The sequence below is a fragment of the Bufo bufo genome, chromosome 9 (genome assembly GCF_905171765.1).
Source record: "Bufo bufo chromosome 9, aBufBuf1.1, whole genome shotgun sequence".
Lineage (NCBI taxonomy): Eukaryota > Metazoa > Chordata > Amphibia > Anura > Bufonidae > Bufo > Bufo bufo.
The window spans coordinates 197,253,034-197,274,501 of NC_053397.1; the positions used below are offsets into that span (position 1 = coordinate 197,253,034).

Consider the following 21,468-nt stretch of genomic DNA (forward strand, 5'->3'; position numbering starts at 1 on the left):
AGGCCTCATGCACACGATGTGCCGGCTGGGCCCGTGCTGCGGACCACAAATAGCACTCCGCAAAGCACAGGCACCGACCAATGCATGCGGACGTGGACCGCGGACCCATTCACTTGAATGGGGTCTGCAATCGGCATACGATGGTTTGCACCGCAAAAGAGTAGTGCATGCACTCGTTTTTTACGGTGCGGAGGCACGGACCGAAACCCCACGAAAGCACTCCGTGGTGCTTCCGTGGAGTTCCGTGCCTCCGTTCTTCACTGACTTTCCGTATTGCGGATCCATTCAAATTAATGGGTCCGCATCCGTGATGCGGGGTGCACACGGCCGGTGCTCGTGTATTGCGGACCCGCTGTTTGCGAGCCCCAATACAGGCACAGCTGGGCAACGGCCGCGTGCATGAGCCCCGAGTCTAGAAAACTCTCCCATACAAAACTCCCATTTTGGTCAGCTCCTAACCATTGTGTCTATGTGGCTGCTCTAAAGCAATTCTCTAAAGGGTCAGTCAAGATGGTTTCCCCCATAATTATGCTCATCAAATAGAACAAAAAAATCTGCAATAAAAAAATAAAAACAGATTAGAAAAAAAAAGGATATGTGTCGCTATCTGGTGTTAACTGGCAGAACATTTTTCCGGTGACACATTCCCTTTAAATTAGGTCATCCTGAGCCATTTGGGGCCGCTATTAATTGCAGTGCTACACTAGGAGAAACTACGTAGTGATTAATTTTACCCCTTGGTGGCGCTTACAGGGGTTCTGAACAATTGCTGCCTGCCGATTACACTAGTCATTCCCTTACGTCCTAACCAGTGGCACAAATGGGGTATTCTGCCCCTGTGGACTGGTTAGGACAGGTGGAAGTTTAATGAACAAATAAAAAAACACCGGCATGCACACGCCCTCCCTGTCCCCAATAAAGAGGGGTGTGACCCTCCAAAGGATGTGTTTTTTTCTGTCCTGCGGACAGGACGGGACGGGTGGTGCACTCCTCCATCCCTGCGGTGGAGAGAGTGTTGGTTTTTTCCCCCCTTTTTATTCTATTTAGAATTTCTTAAGGTTTTACTTGTTCCCTTGGGAACTGCTCCGCTCCTCCGTTGTTGCGGAGGGGCTCCTCCGGTTATGCCGCTGTTTGCCTCCCTTGCAGAGAGCCCTGCTACTGTGGGGCTTACCTTTTCTTCCGTGCTGGAGCGGCGGTGGCTGCGTCCCACATGTCTTGCTGGGCGCCGCCATCTTGCGGAAGTGACGTCAGGTGACGTCACTTCCGGGTTTTCGCTCCGGCCGTTCGGATCGTCGGCCGGAGGTGTATTTTCGTATTATAAGGCCGTGGGGGGCCTTTAGATGTTTTCAGGGCCCTCTTTGGGTCCTCAATATAAAGTTTTTTCTTTTTAGTTTGTTCTTTTAGTTTAAAGATACAAACTCAGAGGTTTACCCCGCCCCCTTGTGGGCGGGGCTTTCTCTTTTGGCGCCAACAACCCTATTTAAACTGGATGAAGCTCCAGGTTCAGTCTCCTGGAGCGCAGCTTGCTGTTAACCTTGAGTGTGGTTTGGTGCTAGAGTGTTGTTACCTCTGTGCTGAAAATCTTCTTTGTGCTGATTATATTGAGCTTGCTAGGATCTTCTGGGTAAAGATCCTAAAGCTTGCCATTAAGCCTTGTCTTCTTAAATTTTGCTAAATTCATGTCTCTTCTTAATTTTCAGCCATGTCGTCTACCGGTGACGGTGAGCGAGAGCCCAGCAGGAAGTCCGCGGGCAAAAGGCGCCACCTGCAGTGCCATGACTGTCAGATTGTCCTGGAGGACTCTTACGACTTCTCCCGGTGCCCATCCTGCAGGGCCAAGACCCTCCCCCCGCTGGAGCCATCTGTCCACGACGTGGTAGATTGGGTGAAGGGGTACATGGAGTCCAACATGTCCCAGGTCAACGCCTCCATACAGGAATTGAAGAGTGCCCTGGTCTCCAAGCGTCATCGTCCCTCCTCCCCCCATCGTGCTATGGAGGTCTCGGGGGCTCAGGAGGCGAGAGAGGGTTCAGCCTCTTCCTCCTCGGATGAGGAGGATGGTTTTGCATATTTTTTCCCGCTGGAGAAGGCCCAGCGACTACTAAAATCCGTCCGGTCGGGGGACCAGGACGTTGATCCGGGGGAAGCCTCATCCTCTGCCTCTAGGGGGCCTAGGGCCTTTAAAGCGGATGATTCTCTCCTATCTCTGATGAAAACAGAGTGGAGAAAGCCAGCGAAAGGTCCAGTGTTGACCAAAAGGTTCAAGGCGGTGTTCCCGGTTAAAGAGGATCAGGTATCATCCTGGGGGCCTGTCCCTAAAGTGGACATGGCCATAGCAAAATTATCCAGAAGGACCCTGATCCCTTCAGACGACGGGTCAAGTTTGCTGGACCCGATGGACCGGAAGGCGGACTGCGCCCTTAGGCGCACTTACTCCTCGGCCTCCGCTTCCGCCTCAGTCGCAATTTCCTCGTCCGAAGTGGCGAATTTTCTAAGATCTAGATTTTCGCAAATCCAGTCTGACCTGGACCAAGGGGTTTCTAGGGACGACATTCTGGCCTCATGTAAGACGGCCAGCCTAGCCATTGACTTCTTGTGTGACGCAGCTCCACAACAACTGAAGTTGGCATCCAAGACCATGGCCCTTTCAACCGCGGGCAGGCGTCCGCTGTGGTTGAAACCTTGGAAGGCCGATACGGCCTCAAAACATAACCTCTGTGCCATGGCATATGAACCCGGTAAACTGTTTGGTGCAGAGCTTGACCACATAATGGAGGGGCTGTCGGACAAGAAGGGCAAGTCCCTTCCCCAGCAGTCCTTTCGTGGTCGGGGCAGGGGGTATAGTTCCAGAGCGGAACCGCAACCCAGACCCCAGAGGAATTGGGGTTCCCGTAGAGGAGGAAGATCCTCTCGGGGTTCTAGACCCCCCAAGAAGTCCTCGGCGCTCTGATTGCGGGCCTCCTCGAGGCTCTTGGTATTTAGCCGGTCTGACTGGAGATCTCGGGCTCCCTTCTCCCCACATTCCCGTAGGCGGCCGCCTACATCACTTTCTACCTTGTTGGCAGGATCATATCCAGGACAGTTGGGTCCTGCGTGTAATTTCGCATGGCTACCTTGTAGACTTGAGCAGTTTGCCTCTGGACAAGTTTGTTCAGACAAGGCTTCTTCCCAGCAACAAACAGAAGATTCTAGAAACCTACGTGCTAGAATACTTCCAGAAGGGGGCCTTAGAAGAGGTTCCTCTCCAAGAGAGGGGAACAGGTATCTACTCCCCAGTTTTCCTGGTACCCAAGAATACCGGAGGTTGGAGGATGATTATAGATCTGAGGTTCTTCAACCGTTTCATAAAACAAAAGAAGTTCCGTATGGAAACTATCCAGTCAGTGACCAATCTTCTTATGCCGGGAGACTTCTTGGCAACCTTAGACCTCAAGGATGCTTATCTCCATATTCCCATCCATCCTGGGTCCAGAAGATTCTTAAGGATCGCGGTAAACATCGGGGGGGTCCTAAAACATTATCAGTTTGTGGCCCTCCCATTTGGGATTTCTTCAGCCCCACACACTTTCACCAAAGTAGTGGTCTCTGTGGTGGCCGCTCTAAGGCTTCAGGGCCTGAGCATAGTTCCATACCTGGACGACTGGCTCCTCAGAGCTCCTTCCCAAGCGATCCTGTCCCAACACATCCAACAGGCTGTTACATTCCTACATCAGTTAGGATGGATAATCAATTGGGACAAATCCCAACTTCAACCAGCCACCTCGGTAAGGTTCCTGGGGTTCATGGTGGATTCAATCAGGATGACAATTCATCTCACTCCCGAAAGAAGGCAATCCGTGCAACAAACAGCCCGTTCTCTCTCTGTACCAAAACAGGTAACGATTCGAACGTGGATGAGGATGTTGGGACTAATGTCTTCAACCGCAGAGGCGGTACCTTGGGCATTATGGCACTTACGTCCGCTCCAGTCGGAAGTATTAGCCAAGTGGAATCACAGTCCGGTGGGACTCAATTCCGTGCTCTCCCTGCCTTACAAAGTCCGATCCTCTCTGAGGTGGTGGTCCCACCTCATGGACGGCAAGTCCCTGATCCAACCCTCTTGGATTATACTTACTTCAGACGCATCCCTAGTAGGCTGGGGTGCGCATCTTCAGGACAAGACAGTCCAGGGAACTTGGACACCTCAGGAGAGGTTATTGTCATCGAATCTCCTGGAGATCAGAGCAATCAGACTAGCTCTTCTTCATTTTGCTCCCATCATTCGAGGGAAGGCAGTAAAGGTACAGTCAGACAGCATGACCGCTGTACTGTATATCAACAAGCAGGGAGGCACGAGGTCACAAAGTCTCCTGAGAGAGATAGGTGTGATTTTGGATTGGGCAGAACTGAACCTCACCCACTTATCAGCCGTTCACATTCGCGGAGTTCACAATGTGATTGCGGATCGTCTGAGCCGAGGTCTTCCAACCGGAGAATGGTCACTCCATCCAGAGGTCTTCAAGGAGATAACGCTCAGGTGGGGCATGCCAGAGATCGATCTCATGGCAACGAGGTTCAACACCAAGGTGGAGAAGTATTGCTCCCTTTACAGGGAGGACAACCCGGTGGCAATAGATGCACTGTCAATCCCATGGAGGTTCAGGCTGGCCTACATCTTCCCTCCAATTTCCTTGATACCAAGGGTCTTGATGAAGATCAGGCAGGACCAAGCGTCAGTTATCGCCATTATCCCATACTGGCCGAAAAAAGCTTGGTTTACCCAACTCTTACAGATGAGTCGGGGTCAATTTCTGAGGCTTCCCCCAGAGAGAGTACTGGTGTCGGGGGGCACCCAGGTCTCCTCAAATCTTCAAATGTTCAACCTGACGGCCTGGAGGTTGATCAGTCCCTTCCAGGGATAGAAGGGCTATCGGGGTCTGTCTTGAGAACCCTGGAGCACTCCAGATCAGAAGCTACCAATAAGGCCTACTCCAGAATCTGGAAGATCTTTTCATCCTGGTGTACAAGACATCAGCAAAGATCCGCTGAAGCTTCCATCCCGATGATCCTCCAATTTCTTCAGGACGGTCTGGACAGGGGGCTATCACCAGCTACCCTTAAAGTGCAGATTTCAGCTATCTCTGCTTGTCTAAACAGAGCTATTTCTCAAGACCCCCTTATCAAGAGATTCCTGAAGGGAGCCTCAAGATTAAAGCCTACAGTAATCAGACCTATCCCGGCCTGGGATTTGTCGGTCGTGCTCAGGGGGTTATCATCTCCCCCCTTTGAGCCCCTAGAGGAGGCGGGATTCAGGTTCCTGACCTGGAAGATCACCTTCTTGTTAGCTGTTACCTCTGCAAAGCGAGTTGGGGAACTCCAGGCTTTTTCTGCCTTTGAGCCATATACAAAGTTCCTACAGGATCGGGTACTTCTAAAATTTCTACCTACCTTCATCCCAAAGGTTCCTTCCTTTGACAATATCAATCAGGTGATCTCCCTACCAACTTTGGCTCCACCCCCCTCCTCTGAGGAAAGAGGGCTCCATACCCTCGATATTGCGAGATGTCTTAGGATTTACCTGGAACGCTCCAAGGTATTTAGGAAGGATGAAAACCTCCTTATCCTTTTTTCCGGTACCCATAAGGGGAGGAAAGCCTCTAAGCCCTCCATCAGTCGTTGGATTAAAGAGGCAATTCGGGAGTCTTATATGTCTCAGGGCTCGGAGCCCCCTGAATTTGTAAGGGCCCACTCTACTCGAGCAGTGGCCACTTCTTTTGCAGAGAGAAGCTCGATCCCATTGGATGTGATCTGTAAGTCAGCTTCTTGGAGTTCTCACTCCACTTTTATCTCACACTATAGAGTGGATACCAGAATACATAGTTATTCCTCATTTGGCCGGACAGTGTTATCTTCCGCCAGGCATGAGGACCCTCCCATGGGGGTTTCTACTTGCTAAATCCCCATTTGTGCCACTGGTTAGGACGTAAGGGAATCGTTAATTTCTAACGATAATTTGTTTTCCCTTAGTCCTAACAGTGGCACACAAATTTCCCCCCCTATGTTATTATGATTATGTTTATCTACTTGTAATTACACATCCTTTGGAGGGTCACACCCCTCTTTATTGGGGACAGGGAGGGCGTGTGCATGCCGGTGTTTTTTTATTTGTTCATTAAACTTCCACCTGTCCTAACCAGTCCACAGGGGCAGAATACCCCATTTGTGCCACTGTTAGGACTAAGGGAAAACAAATTATCGTTAGAAATTAACGAGTAAGGGCCCAGGAAGTGGTACACCCTGGCTCAGATTTACTACTCCTAAAAATGGCGTAAAGCATAGGCAGGCGGTCTAGACCTGCACCAGGGGCTCAGGCTGGATGATAAATCTGGAGCAGGGACAGACATTTTTCTCTGACTACTGGTGGGCTTACTTTGAGACAGATTTTTACGTCAAGAATTGTGGTGCAATATGGTGCATCACAGGCCACACCCCTTTCAACTAAGCCCCACCCTTTCAACCAAGCCACACCCCTTGTTAAGTATGTTAAAATAAAAGTGTATAAACCCAAAGGCTGCTTTCAGACACTCCTGACTCGCATAGCATTATATTCATTAATGATGCTATGTAACCCTTAGGCCTCTTTCACACTACAGTATTTTGCGTTCAGTATACTGGACGTTTTTTGAGTTCAGTATACGGAACAGATACTGAACCATTCATTTCAATGGTTCAGCAAAAAATACTGAAGTGTCTCCGTGTGCATTCCGTTTCAGTATTTCAGTATTTCCGTGCCGTGGAAAGATAGAACATGTCCTATGTTTGTCCGCAAATCACGGTCCGTGGCTCCATTAAAGTCAATGGGTCCGCAAAAAAACGGAATGCATACGGAAGGCATCCGTATGTCATCCGTATGTCATCCGTTTTTTGCGGATCCGTCATTAACAAATGCTAGGCCCAGCCCACTGTGGCCATGTGTTTCTTGTTGCCAAACTTTGGCTGAGCACAAATACAGGTGGCTTCCGTTTTTGATCCGTGAAAAACGGACCGTATACGGGAACCATACGGAAACCATACTGAAAGGTTTTTGCGGACATACTGAACGGAAACGGAGACACAACGGAACCCAAAAACGGGACAACGGATCCGTGAAAAACAGAACGCAAAACACTGAAATGGACATACTGTAGTGTGAAAGAGGCCTTAGGCTGAGTTCACACGGGCGTTCCGGGAAAAGGTGCGGGTGCGTGGCGGGAATATGCACGATTTTTCCGCGCGAGTGCAAAACATTGTAATGCATTTTGCACTCGCATGAGAAAAATGGCGCATGTTTGGTACCCAAACCCGAACTTCTTCACAGAAGTTCGGGCTTGGGATCGGTGTTCTGTAGATTGTATTATTTCCCCTTATAACATGGTTATAAGGGAAAATAATAGCATTCTGAATACAGAATGCTAAGTAAAATAGGGCTGGAGGGGTTAAATCCATGGTGATGGATCATGTGATGGACCATGTGATGAACGCAGTGACATCATCAAAGGTCCTATTGCTCACAGATAAAGACAGAAGAGATGCCGGCTGCGCGAACAAGTGGATTAAGGTGAGTTTAAAAAAAAGACTTTTTTTTTTAACCCCTCCAGCGCTATTGTACTATGTATTCAGAATGCTATTATTTTCCCTTATAACCATGTTATAAGGGGAAATAATACAATCTACAGAACACCGATCCCAAGCCCGAACTTCTGTGAAGAAGTTCGGGTTTGGGTACCAAACATGCGTGATTTTTCTCACGTGAGTGCAAAATGCATTGCAATGTTTTGCACTCGCGCGGAAAAATCGCGCATGTTCCCGCACCTTTTCCCGGAACGCCCGTGTGAAACCAGCCTTAGAGGTCTGGAATGTATTGGATAACAATGACATAATGCTGTCAGTGTTATTCAATTCATTCCAGAACTGTAAGGGTTACATAAAATCATAAATCAATATAAATTAATGCGACCCTGTGTCAGTGCTGGAAGTTCAGGACGGGTGCTGCGCTGCGAGTCTGGAGCGTGACACTCATCTGAAAGCATCAAAAATGTGCCAATTTTCACCATTAGTAAATCTGGGCCCCTGTGTTCAGCTTAAAGGGGTTATCCAAGACTATAAAATGCCCCCCCCCCATATGCCGGGCCCCTCACAATGAATATACTTACCTGGCTCCCCGTTTGCTGCTAAACTGCTTTTAGATCTTTGTTTCAGTTGTTTCTGTGATGTAGTGAAATATAATTACACGCACTTCATGCGTTTCAAAGGCTTTTATCGACAATTACATGACATTTAGGCCTTATGCACACGACAGTATTTTTTCACGGTCCGCAAAACGGGGTTCCGTTGGTCCGTGATCCATGACCGTTTTTTCATCCGTGGGTCTTCCTTGATTTTTGGAGGATCCACGGACATGAAAAGTGAAAAAAAAAACTAAGTTAAGTTTGCATTGAAAATGATAGGAAAAACGGACACGGATCACGGACGCGGATGACTATCTTGTGTGCATCCGTGATTTTTCACTGACCCATTGACTTGAATGGGGCCGCGAACCGTTAGCCGTGAAAAAAATAGGACAGGTTATATTTTTTTCACGGCAGGAAACACGGGTCACGGGCGCGGGTGACAAAACGGGTGCAGCAGCCGAGTTTTCAACGGACCCATTGAAAGTCAATGGGACCGCAGAAAATCACGTCAAACGGAACAACGGCCACGGGTGCACACAACGGTCGTGTGCATGAGGCCTTATGCAAAGAGTCAGTATTTGCAGTGTTGGCCCTTCTTTTTCAGGACCTCTGCAATCCGACTGGGCATGCTCTCAATCAACTTCTGGGCCAATTCCTGACTGATTCCAACCCATTCTTTCATAATCACTTCTTGGAGTTTGTCAGAATTAGTGGGTTTTTGTTTGTCCACCCGCCTCTTGAGGATTCACCACAAGTTCTCAATGGGATTAAGATCTGGGGAGTTTCCAGGCCATGGACCCAAAATGTCAACGTTTTGGTCCCCGAGCCACTTAGTTATCACTTTTGCCTTATGGCACGGTGCTCCATCGTGCTGGAAAATGCATTGTTCTTCACCAAACTGTTGTTGGATTGTTGGAAGAAGTTGCTGTTGGAGGGTGTTTTGGTGCCATTCTTTATTCATGGCTGTGTTTTTGGGCAAAATTGTGAGTGAGCCAACTCCCTTGGATGAGAAGCAACCCCACACATGAATGGTCTCAGGATGCTTTACTGTTGGCATGACACAGGACTGATGGTAGCGCTCACCTTTTCTTCTCCGGACAGGCCTTTTTCCAGATGCCCCAAACAATCGGAAAGAGGCTTCATCGGAGAATATGACTTTGCCCCAGTCCTCAGCAGTCCATTCACCATACTTTCTGCAGAAGATCAATCTGTCCCTGATGTTTTTTTTTGGAGAGAAGTGGCTTCTTTGCTGCCCTTCTTGACACCAGGCCATCTTCCAAAAGTCTTCGCCTCACTGTGCGTGCAGATGCGCTCACACCTGCCTGCTGCCATTCCTGAGCAAGCTCTGCACTGGTGGCACTCCGATCCCGCAGCTGAATCCTCTTTAGGAGACGATCCTGGCGCTTGCTGGACTTTCTTGGACGCCCTGAAGCCTTCTTAACAAGAATTGAACCTCTTTCCTTGAAGTTCTTGATGATCCTATAAATTGTTGATTGAGGTGCAATCTTAGTAGCCACAATATCCTTGCCTGTGAAGCCATTTTTATGCAACGCAATGATGGCTGCACGCGTTTCTTTGCAGGTCACCATGGTTAACAATGGAAGAACAATGATTTCAAGCATCACCCTCTTTTTAACATGTCAAGTCTGCCATTTTAACCCAATCAGCCTGACATAATGATCTCCAGCCTTGTGCTCGTCAACATTCTCACCTGAGTTAACAAGACGATTACTGAAATGATCTCAGTAGGTCCTTTAACGACAGCAATGAAATGTAGTGGAAAGTTTTTTTTGGGATTAAGTTAATTTTCATGGCAAAGAAGGACTATGCAATTTATCTGATCACTCTTCATAACATTCTGGAGTATATGCAAATTGCTATTATAAAAACTTAAGCAGCAACTTTTCCAATTTCCAATATTTATGTAATTCTCAAAACTTTTGGCCACGACTGTACATGTATGTATAATAACTTATATATTGGAAGCCAACCTATGTTGTGGCCTAAAGTTCAGGTTAAAGGGGCTGCCTCACTGCATTTTTCTATCGCATTATACACGTCTTGTTTCCATGGTTACGACCACCCTGCAATCCAGCAGCGGTGGTCGTACTTGCACACTACAGGAAAAAGCGACGGCCTCTCTGGTGCCTGTGACCGTAGGAGTGAGCATAGGATGGTACTTTTTCCTATAGTGTGCAGGCACGACCCCCGCTGCTGGACTGCAGCGGTGGTCGTAACCCTTGGAAACAAGCAGTGTATAATGCGATCGAAAAACGAATCCAGCCAGCAAAGGAAGCAATATGGACAATCACAATACATTAGTCAAAGCTTTGTATTAACTTTCTCTACATGATAAATGCCATTTGCTGAAGTGAGACGACCTCTTTAAGGCTAGAAGCTTCTCAATATGATCTTTTCAGAATGTATCAGTACCTCTTGAAGACTGGAGGACGGTATTCAGCCATTCTTGCAGGGTGTTGTCACTATATACAGCGGGGGGATGAGCCATAATAGGAATATTTGTCTCGTTCGGGGTTAAATGTCCTTCCACGTTGACATCCGCCTCTAAGACCATGACACCACCTGTGGAATCATACATACAGTCACCTCGTGTGATAATCCTTCAGGGATGGCTTTAGGGAATAGCAAACGGGGCAAATGTCCAAAGGCTCCCATTTCCAAGGGCGAGAACCCAAGGAGTAAACTGGAACCACAGTTCTTATTTTGGGATCATTTGGGATCTCGTGTGCATTTGCTCACTTTGTCAGAACAAACATTCCTCCGGATATTTGTTCCCACTGACCGGTGTAAATGGCCCATTTAGCATTAGTAGAATGTAAGGAAAAGTTACAAATTTTTTTTACGTGGAATATACATAATCTATACATAAAATGGGAAAAGTAGAGGTGAACATGCCCTTTAACCCCTTAGTGACCAAGCCATTTTATTACATATTATGACTATGTTGTGCCATTTCTTTATTATTCCTGTTAGAAGTTATAAATGAATCGCTAGCCGTTTGCAATGAAAGTCCAGATGGGTGTTACCAGTTGTGTCCCTGCTGTTATGGTCCCTCAGGTGACTAGTGTCAGGAGATCAGAGAGACTGGCTGAGCGTGGAGGAATCTAACAGCCTCTTTGATTTCTCCTCTTCCCTTTTCTCAGCTGTTGCTCAGTGGTCATCACTTCTATCCTTTATAGTCTCACCCCACCCTTCTGACTTTGCGGTAGATAACTTCATTTGGGTTTGGCTGAGCTGGTGTGAGGTCGTCTCTGGTGTTCCTGTTCTTCCATCTCTACAGAAGTTAAGTGTCGCGTTTGTTTGTATTTGTTATATTCCCTGTTGTTGTATCTGGGCCTGAGACAGAGACTTCCATTCGTCTATCTGGGGAAGAATGGGTTGTTTTTGGCCCTTACCTTATTCCAGGGCCTTATAGGGAAATCAGGGCCTAGGTATCCTGCACATAAATATTCCTACCTTCAAGGTCTATTCATATTGATAGGTAGTCAGGGCCCGGATTTGGGTTGTCTAGGAGTGACCTGTTCCTGCCCTAGTTTCCAGGCGCAGTTACTGTTCCCCTTCCCTCCTGTGTTCAGTGTGGAGTCCCCCCCCCACACACACACACTGATCGTGAGACCTGCACAGTCATAGTGGTAACACCCATCTGTACCTTCATTGCAAACTACTAGCAATTAATTCATAATTTCTAGAAGGAATAATAATAAAGGAATGGTTCAATATAGAGTCATAAGAATAGATGCCCCAGAATTGTTATTACGTGGGGGTGCAAGTACTGTAGTTACTACAACAGACATGTCAGGAGAGGGGACAGATCAGGGCTTTACTACAGAGTACACCCTCAGACCCGTATTTACAAGTTTAGGTGACATATAGGACATATAGGAGTACAACTTATTATCACAGTTTATAATTCATCAGAAGACTATCTAGGAATTGAGCAGTTGATGCAATCTGTGTATACGGTGACGGGTCATGTTACCGCAGATTACAATAGAGGATTCATGGCCAATAAATTCTTTTGTAAATCAGATAAAACAGCTCAATGCACGCGAACCACAATGCACTGGGGCTCACAATGGCATCTAGACACCTGTTAAAGGCTAGTATTACTGAAGGGTTAAAATTAATAGAAAGGCAAATCCAGGTCATCCCATAGCCACCCACAGCAGGAAAAGCCTCTATTATATAACATCACAATTATGACCTCTCCTCCATTGTCTTTTTTTTCCCCTTCCGTTCCCATTGTTATTCAGTTACAGGCAGTGAATACAATATTCACATCGTGCCTCGTCCCCCTACGTGAGTCTATAGCCCCACTGGACCCAGGAACTAAGGGCTCATGCACACAAATGTATTTTTTTTCCATATCCATTCCTTTTTTTTTTTTTTTGCGGGCCTGTAGGCGGAACCATTCACTTCAATGGGTCCGCAAAAAAAAAATGGAAATGACTCAGTGTGCATTCAGTTTCCGTATGTCCACATGGCTGTTCCCGAAAAAACATAGAACATGTCCTATTCTTGTCCATTTTGCTGACAAGGATAGACATTGTAATTAGGGATGAGCGAATCAACTCTGGATGAAACATCCGAAGTCGATTCACATAAAACTTCGTTCTCAGGCCTCTTGCAAACAACCGAATGTATTTTGCAGTCTGCAAAAAAACGGATTCGCAAAAAATATGGATGACATCCGTGTGCATTCCGTATTTTGCGGCACGGAACAGCTGGTCCCTAATAGAACAGTCCTATCCTTGTCCGTAAGGATAAGTATTAGAATGGCTCCGTACAGTATTAGAATGGATTGGCTCCGATGATCCGAAGTTATTGCAATAACTTCAGAAATTAATTTCTACTGTAAAAAAACACTTGGAACCAAACCCAAGTTCAGGAAATGTTTTTTTACACTACAAATTAATTTATTAAGTTATTGTGCAAAGTCTCGCGAGACTTCGCGAAGCAATAACTTCGGCTCATCGGAGCCAATACATTCTAATACTGTACGGAGCTCCGTACAGTATTAGAACAAAGTTTTATGCGAATCGACTTCGGATGTTTCATCCCTAATTGTAACGCATCCGGAAAAAAAAAAAAAAAACAGATGCAGTGCAGATGTTACAGATCCGTATTTTTTCCCGATCCGTCTTTTATGGACCACAAAATAAATATGAATGAGCCCTTATTCTGGATAACAGGAAAAATACATCATACTTCACTTGCGAAGGAAAGCAAATCCCCTGAAAGGCGACCTAAAAGGCAAAAAAAACCTGTGTGCATTCCATTTCCGTATATCCGCATGGCCGTTCTGCAAAAAAGATAGAACATGGCCTATTTTTGTCCGTTTTGCGGACAAGGACAGGCATTGTTACAACGGACGCGCAAAAAAAATGGATGCAATACGGATGTCACCCGGACGTCATCTGTATTTTTTGCACACCGCAAAATACATACGGTCGTGTGCATGAGCCCTAACACAGATACAGTAAAATTCCTTTAATCCAGCATCTGCTGTTCCAGAACGTCTGATATTTTATGTTAGGATTTACTTTTAGTTCGCCTTTCAAGGGATTTGCTTTGCTTCGCAAGTGAAGTATGATGTAATCGAAAATTAGGGCTCATGCACACGATAATATTTATTTTGCAGTCCGCAAAGGACGGATCGGCCAAAAATACGGATGACGTCCGTCTAACTGTATCCGTTTTTATTTTTTGCGGATGCATTGCAATGTCTATCCTTGTCCGCAAAACGGACAAGAATAGGACATGTTCTATCTTTTTTCGGGAACAGCCATGTGGACATATGAAAACTGAATGCACCGGGGTTTTTTTTGCGGACCCATTTAAAGTGAATGGTTACGCATACAGGCCGCAAAAAAACCCCAACAGAATGGACACGTACAAAAGATACGTTTCTCTGCATGAGCCCTAAGTGACAGGTTCCGGATTAAAGGAATTTGTACGTTCTAAGCCAAGCCTTGATTGTTCTAATAAGCAGCGATCAGTAATGGAAGATGCATTACTCTTCAGCGCTTCTTGCGTCTGACTCTTGTTGTTTGCACCATGAGACCAGCTGACAAGTAGTCCATCACGGGTTGCAATTTCTCCTTGTAACTTCAGATAGTCCAGCATGTCTCCTCCGCTGGACAAAGCAGGCTTTGAATCTGAAAAAGATAAGGGGCAGGTGATCTGAGGGAGGTTTAAAATAGTGACTAGCAAGGGATTCTGCAGACTTTTGTCTTGACGGTGCTGGTAATCAACCATTCGATCCTTCAGAAGAATAGAACCGATCCATTAACGGGGTTGTCTGGGATTACAAAAACATGGCTGCTTTCTATCAAAAACAGCAACATCCCTATCCACAGGTTGTGTGCGGTATTGCAGCTTTACACCATTAATTCCAATGGAGCTGAACTGCAATACCAGACACAGCCCATTGACAGGGGTGGAGCTGTTTTTGGAAGAAAGCAGCCATGTTTTTCTAATCCTGGACAAACCCTTTTAATATGATTGGTGGGGTTTGATTGAATGACTGGGGAGTCCTTTCTGGGCAGATAGGTGGCTGTGCATCTGTGGTCACATTAGGTACAGCTACATAATAACGTCAAGCCATGCAACAAAAACATCTATATGATTACTCTGCTACTTAAAGAGGTTTTCCAGGCTTCTGATATTGATGACCTATCCTCAGGATACTGTAATTCCAATGATGAAAAAAAGATTCCTTTTATTCGTCACCCATATGTGACGCGCGTTTCGACACTAGTCTGTGTCTTTATCAAAGTACAGGTGATAACAGCTGTTATCACCTGTACTTTGATAAAGACACAGACTAGTGTCGAAACGCGCGTCACATATGGGTGACGAATAAAAGGAATCTTTTTTTCATCATTGGAATTACAGAGTGCTGGTCTTTCTACTATAAGTATTTAGGTATCTACCTCTTGACCGCGCACCTGGACCGCGACTGATGCGCAGTGCCGCCCATTCATTTATTCTATCCTCAGGATACGTCATTAATATCCAACTGGTGAAGGTCCAATGCCCTGTACCCCTACGATTAGCCGTTCCTTGCAGCCCCCGATGCTGCAACTAGCTCTTGAATGGAACAGGAAGCAGACAGCTCTGTTCAAAGTGTAGTGGCCGTGCTGGGGTACTGCAGCTCACTTCTCATTCATTGGGAGCTGAGCTGCAGTAACCCAGCACGACCACTACACTTTGAACAGAGCTGTCTGCTTCCTGTTCCATTCACTAGTTCCATCTCTGGAGGTTGCAGGAAAAAGAGATGATTTTAGAGATGAGTGATTTTAGAGAGACATTAGAGATGAGTGAATTTTTTGTTATGAACTTTGTTCACGCTTCGTTTGGTGGTAAAAGCAGAATCCTATTACGGAATGCATAACGAAATGCCTTTAGAGGCGTTCCGTTATTCATTCCGTCATAATAGAAGTCTATGGCCTGCATAACGGATCCGTCCCGTTTCCGTCCGTTATGCAGGAGAGGACTCCTCTGCATAACGGAAACGGGACGGATCCGTTTTGCAGGCCATATTTCTATTATATCGGAATGCCTCTAAAGGCATTCCGTTATGCATTCCGTCATAGAATTGCGTTATGGTCCGTGGTAACAGAATCGATATCGCAATTCACCTTTTACCAACAAACGAAGTGTGAACGAATTTCAAAATTCAAAGGAAATTCGTTCATCTCTAATCCTCATCAATCAGATATTAATGACTAATCCTAAGGACAGGTCATCAATATCGGGAGCCTGGAAAACCCCTTTATGGGTCCATTCACACATCCATAGAATGGGTCCGCATCCGTTCCGCGATTATGCAGAACGGGTGCGGACCCATTAATTCTCTATGGGGCCGGAAGAGATGCGGACACCACACAGTGTGCTGTCCGCATCCGCATTTCCGGAGCGCGCCCCCGATCTTCCGGTCCGCAGCTCCGGAAAAAAATAGAGCATGTCCTTTTCTTGTCCGCAATTGCGGACAAGAATAGGCATTTCTATGAGGGGGCCGGCCGGGTGTATTGCGGATCCGCAATGCACTACTGACGTCTGAATGGAGCCTTGTTGTACAACTATTTTAAGTTGTGAAAGACTTGCAATTTAGGCCGTAGTCACGCGTTTGTGTCCACTGGAGGTCTGTGAAAAAACGGTCAGTTTTATCTGTGCAGGGTCCATTTTTTCTCCACGTGTCTGTTTTTTGCCCTCCGTGTGTCATCCATATTCCACGGACACTGATGAGAGATGCTCTGGAAATCTCTTTTTCAGCCTATCAGTGGTCCGTGAAACCACCAACAGGAGACGGAGGCCATTAGTGACGTGTTGCAAAGGATTAGCAGTTTACATTGAACTCCGGGCCGGAAAAGTCGTTTGTGATTTGCAACCAAAAATCCAACAGATTCGGATTGTTTTCCTGATTGTAGTGTTGCGGCTGCAGCACATCGCTTGTGGTAATGCAACGACATTTACAACCAATGTACCTTTGCAATCTTCGTATCATGTGGCCAAAGGTGTAGAGTAGCCCTAGCCTAAAAGTCTATGAGAGATATGGAAACGGCTAAATGAACGCTGTCTTTCGTTGAAAAATATGCAGTGTTTAAGGCCTCATGCACACGACCGTTGTTTTATTCCATTGCACCGTTTGTCATCCGCGTCCGTGATCCGTGGTTCCAGTCCGTCAAAAAAATATAACCTGTCCTATTTTTTTTCGCGGACCCATTCAAGTCAATGGGACTGCTAAAAAACGCGGAGGCACACAAGATTGTCATCCGCGTCCGTTTTTTTCCTATCATTTGCATGGCAAACTTGACAGACTTTTTTTTACTTTCCTTTATGTCTGGTGGTCCTCCAAAAATAAAGGAAGACACACGGAAACAAAAACGGAAACGGATCACGGAACAACGGAACCCCATTTTGCGGAACGGAACACAACAACGGTCGTGTGCATGAGGCCTTAGCCAAACCCAGACGTGGGTTCAAAAGGAATGGGACATGTAAAGGAAGACCTTGTACTTCTCCTTCCTGCTGGATACATTCCTGGCTTGGCTCTAAAATGGAATTAAAAAACTCAAATGTGACCCCTCCCCCCCCCCCCCCCCCCCCCAAAAAAAAAAAAAAAAGAGTTAAACCACCCTAAGTGTACCTGCACGTGGTGCAGATTTGTGTGCAGAAAATCAGCAAGAAATCTGCAACCAAACCCACGTAAAGCCGGACTGTTTATTGCGGTTTTGGTGTTTTTTTTGTGTGGTTTTAGTGCAGATTTTCGTGCTGATTTTCTATTTATGTTAACAACTGCATTGAAGTCCATGGGGAAAACCGCTCTACAGAAGGTGCGGAGTCGCACAAACGGTTGACAGGCTGCAGATATTAAAATCCGCACAACAGGTCAATTTCTGCACCTACTAGAAAAAGCAAAGTGTACATGAGATTTGTCTAGTCTCATTAACTTTGCTGGTAAGGTAACTTTGCTCCCTAAGGTAACATGCAGCAGGATTGTTGTTGAAATTTCTGTGACTGCGCCATTTATCTGCATGAGCTTTGCAGAAATCCACACGCTGCAGAAATAACTGGATGAGCGGAACATACATTTTTTTTGCACAAAATCTCCCATATGTAAACCTACTCTTACAGGACAAGGAACATTATAGGCATCGTTTTAGTCCTCGCAGAGGATGGTCGCCATACCTGTCAGCACCTGCTCTATTAGCAGGTATTCTCCTCTACAAGTATTAATCCAAGAGGAGAATACTGTCCTTCTCTGAGATGCCATATGGCAGCACAAACAGTGTCTAATTCACACACGGGCGAATTCAATGTGAGAAACTCGCAGCGTGTGTCAGTGTGAGAGTTATGGAATCACTGACATAATGCTGTGTGACCCTGAGAGTCATGGACTGTGTGCCGGCCGGGCCCGTATTGCAGCCCGCAAACAGCGGGTCCGCAATATACGGGCCCCAGACGTTTTTGCATCGCATCACGGATGCAGACCCAATCCGGAATCTGGAATGTTCTATTTTTTTTTTGCGGTGTGGACGGATAACGGACCCATTCAAATCTGTGGAAACTGCATAGATGTTGCCAGTGCATTGAAGACCACAAATTGCGGTCCCCAATGCACAGAACGACCGGGAACATGTTCGTGTGCATGAGCCCTAAGAGTACTTTCACACTTGCGGTAGAGGATTCCGGCAGGCAGTTCCATCGCCGGATCCGGCAATCCGATGGCATTTTCAGATGGATCCGGATGTGGATCCGTCTGACAAATGCATTGAAAATACCGGATATATTTTTTTTGCATTTTTAAAGGTCTGCGCATGCGCTGAAAGCCGGATCCGTTTTGCCGAAACACTTAATGCCGGATCCGGCACTAATACACTTCAATGTAAATTAATGCCAGATCCGGCAGTATTTTTGGCCGGAGAGAAAACTGCAGCATGCTGCGGTATTTTCTCCGTCCAAAAAACGTAAGAGGGACTGAACTGATGCATCCTGAACGGATCGCTCTCCATTCAGAATGCATTAGGATAAAACTGATCAGTTTTTTGCCGGTATTGAGCTCCTGTGACGGAACTCAACACCGGAAAAGAAAAACGCTAGTGTGAAAGTACTCTTACACTGACATAATGCTGTCAGTGTAGTACTAAAGATACAGGTCTCACAGGGACATAAATCATTATAACAGCTGTGTGATCCTGTAAGAGGAGCAGAGGTCAGAACGGGATCTCTCACTGACACGCTGCAAGTTTCTCACATTGAACTCGCTCATGTGTGTCTGGCCTAAGGATCCTTTCACACACGGCAGATTTTGTTGAAAAAAAACTTTGGATACGTGAACTCAGTTCCAGTCATCTGGCCAGGATAGTTTGGAAGGAAGCATCTGGATTTCTTCAAGCCCCTTTCAGAGGAATGTTACAGATTTTTAGTTGCAGAAATTTTCTGCAACTAAGGCTACGTCTACACGACGACATTTGTCGCACGACATTTTGTTGCACTAATGTCGCGCGACAATTTTTATAATGGCAGTCTATGGTGTCGCACTGCAACATGCTGCGACTGTGATGGATTTTTTGCGACTGTTCCGTCGCAGTCGCAGCATGTTGCAGTGCGACACCATAGACTGCCATTATAAAAATTGTCGCGCGACATTAGTGCCACAAAATGTTGCGCTACAAATGTTGCAGTGTAGTTGTGCCCTATCTGTCGCGCGACTTATTGTCGTCGTGTAGATGTAGCCTTAATCTGCATGTGAAGACTCTCTACAAAAATCTCTTTAATCATGGCCAATAGCGTTAGAACTGGAGCGACCTATGACTTTAGAGTAGTAGTAATTTAGGATCATTCTTTTTTCAGATTTCCTATAGAATTAGTGGCATAAAGAGCTATAAGCCCATAGCAGTCTATGTGCATTGCATTACAGATCTATATTATGGCCGGAAAAAAAATATAGAAGGAAATACAACGTTAACATTCAGATGACACAAGAATCTGTGACTGTATGAGGCCGGCATTAGGCTACGTTCATCAAAAATACTCAAGCAGGACTTTCTCCGCTAAATTTGTATTTTTTTTTCCCGAACGGAAAACTAATGTAACCCATTATAGTCAAAGGGATCTGTTAGGCTCCGTTCCTATCTGTTATTTGCCAAATCCAGCACTTCCGTTATTTTCCTTCTATACTTCAAGGAGTGAATTCAAAAAAAGAGAAGTTGTATCTGTCCTTTATACTTTCTCTTCTTTTATGACCCACTCCTGATTTTGGCTTCCTGATGGTGTGGCCGTGCCCTAATGGTCTTCTAGGAATATTTTAGTAAATATGGATCATCTGTTGGTGGACTAGTGATAACAGAAATCTGTTCAATTCTTTAGAATCTTTAAACTTACTACTGTTTTTCCATAAGGAAGCCGTATAAACTTCTAGCTCTTCTGACCTGTTTCCTCAGATGCTAGCATCATGCCGGAAGTGAAATTAGGCAGAATATATACTATTTGCCCATGGTCCAGTATTCAGTGATAGATTTGAATGCACATCGTAAGATTTTAACCAGGGCATCTTATTCCCTACCTTTTTTCCGAGGTTGTCCCAGGGTCAGACAGAGTGCAGCGATGGCGACGCACACCCCTAGAAATACACAGACGCCCGCGACCGTCCTCAGGTCAGACAATGTGAAACGCTTCATCCTGTTACCCCCAAAGGTTTCCAATGGAGCTGTGAGATGGCCCTCAAATCCTGGTGAGAATGGCCAGTCCTCCTTCTGGTTAGAAGTGCCTCCTCTCAGCTCCACATCCTTTATCCGAGCCCACAAAAGCGGTTCTGCCTTTTTCAGTAAGAAGACGTCTTCTCGCGTTACGGAGAGGGGCCCCAAGACCCCTTTGTTCTGGCTGAAATTACAGGTTGCACTGCTAGAACAATGCACTTGGACCTTGTGCTGCTGAAATTCTTTCACGCAAGTGGAAAGGAATCCGGGGAGATTACCGACAATAGCTGGAGCTGTGGTCTGAGGATCATATCTAGTAAGCGAGTATTATTACACCTAACCTTAGCACACCCAACGGTTGGGTCCCTCCATATGCAATTACACAAGTTTCTGACTAAGCGAAATCACGGCTCAGTAACTCTGCTGCGTTAATAGGAAACTGAGGGTCATTACAGCTTGTACTGGCCGCACATCACCCTCCCCCCCTCCCTTAATAGCTTTTGTGTTTGTTTTATATAAAGACAATATAAAACGTACCGATATAAAACAGAAGTGGATCCCATCAAACCTTATACGTTCCTCTGGTGAGATCCACAGATCTAACAGAGAAAGCAAGATGTGAACACATGAGCCTAGCATGCATGTCTGTCATGAGGAACAACTTTTGGGGAAAAAAACGCTATGGAAGATGTATGGACAGCTTAAAGACTACTGACACCTTTGCATTTTTTTATTTTTTTTATTAAACTGTGGCAATTACGTGATAAAAATCATTTTTATAATTGGTTTTCATTAAAGATTCACAACCGTTTGTCTTCTGCAGCCTGAATATGGGCTGCCCATTCCCGTTCACAGAGAAATCCATCAGAGCGCCCTTTGACGGCTTTCTCTGTTCAACCTTTTATTGTGATGGCCCATCCTCAGGACAGGCCATCACTAGCTGAGCAGCCGGGTCCGACGACCCCGCTCCCGCCAATCAGCTGTTCAGGTGCAGCGCCATCGACTGTCTAGTGGACAGAGCTCATCGCTGCAGCCATTGACTTCAATGGGAGCAG

The 21,468-nt window shown here is 46.1% G+C and overlaps 1 protein-coding gene across 2 annotated transcripts in view; it reads right to left on the reverse strand.

Annotated features, from left to right (window-relative positions):
• Positions 1-20,775, reverse strand: part of FAM151A (family with sequence similarity 151 member A) — a 45,528-nt gene extending 24,753 nt beyond the window's left edge. The window contains exons 1-3 of one of the 2 annotated variants that reach the window (XM_040406978.1): positions 20,281-20,775; positions 14,228-14,368; positions 10,623-10,772 (exon numbers count right to left, since the gene is read on the reverse strand). In XM_040406978.1, the coding sequence (XP_040262912.1) occupies positions 10,623-10,772; positions 14,228-14,368; positions 20,281-20,395 (406 nt within the window). In that variant the 5' untranslated portion in view covers positions 20,396-20,775. The remainder of the gene's footprint in view (positions 1-10,622; positions 10,773-14,227; positions 14,369-20,280) is intronic. The other variant, XM_040406980.1, reaches the window with a different exon arrangement.
• Positions 20,776-21,468: the final 693 nt, after the last annotated feature.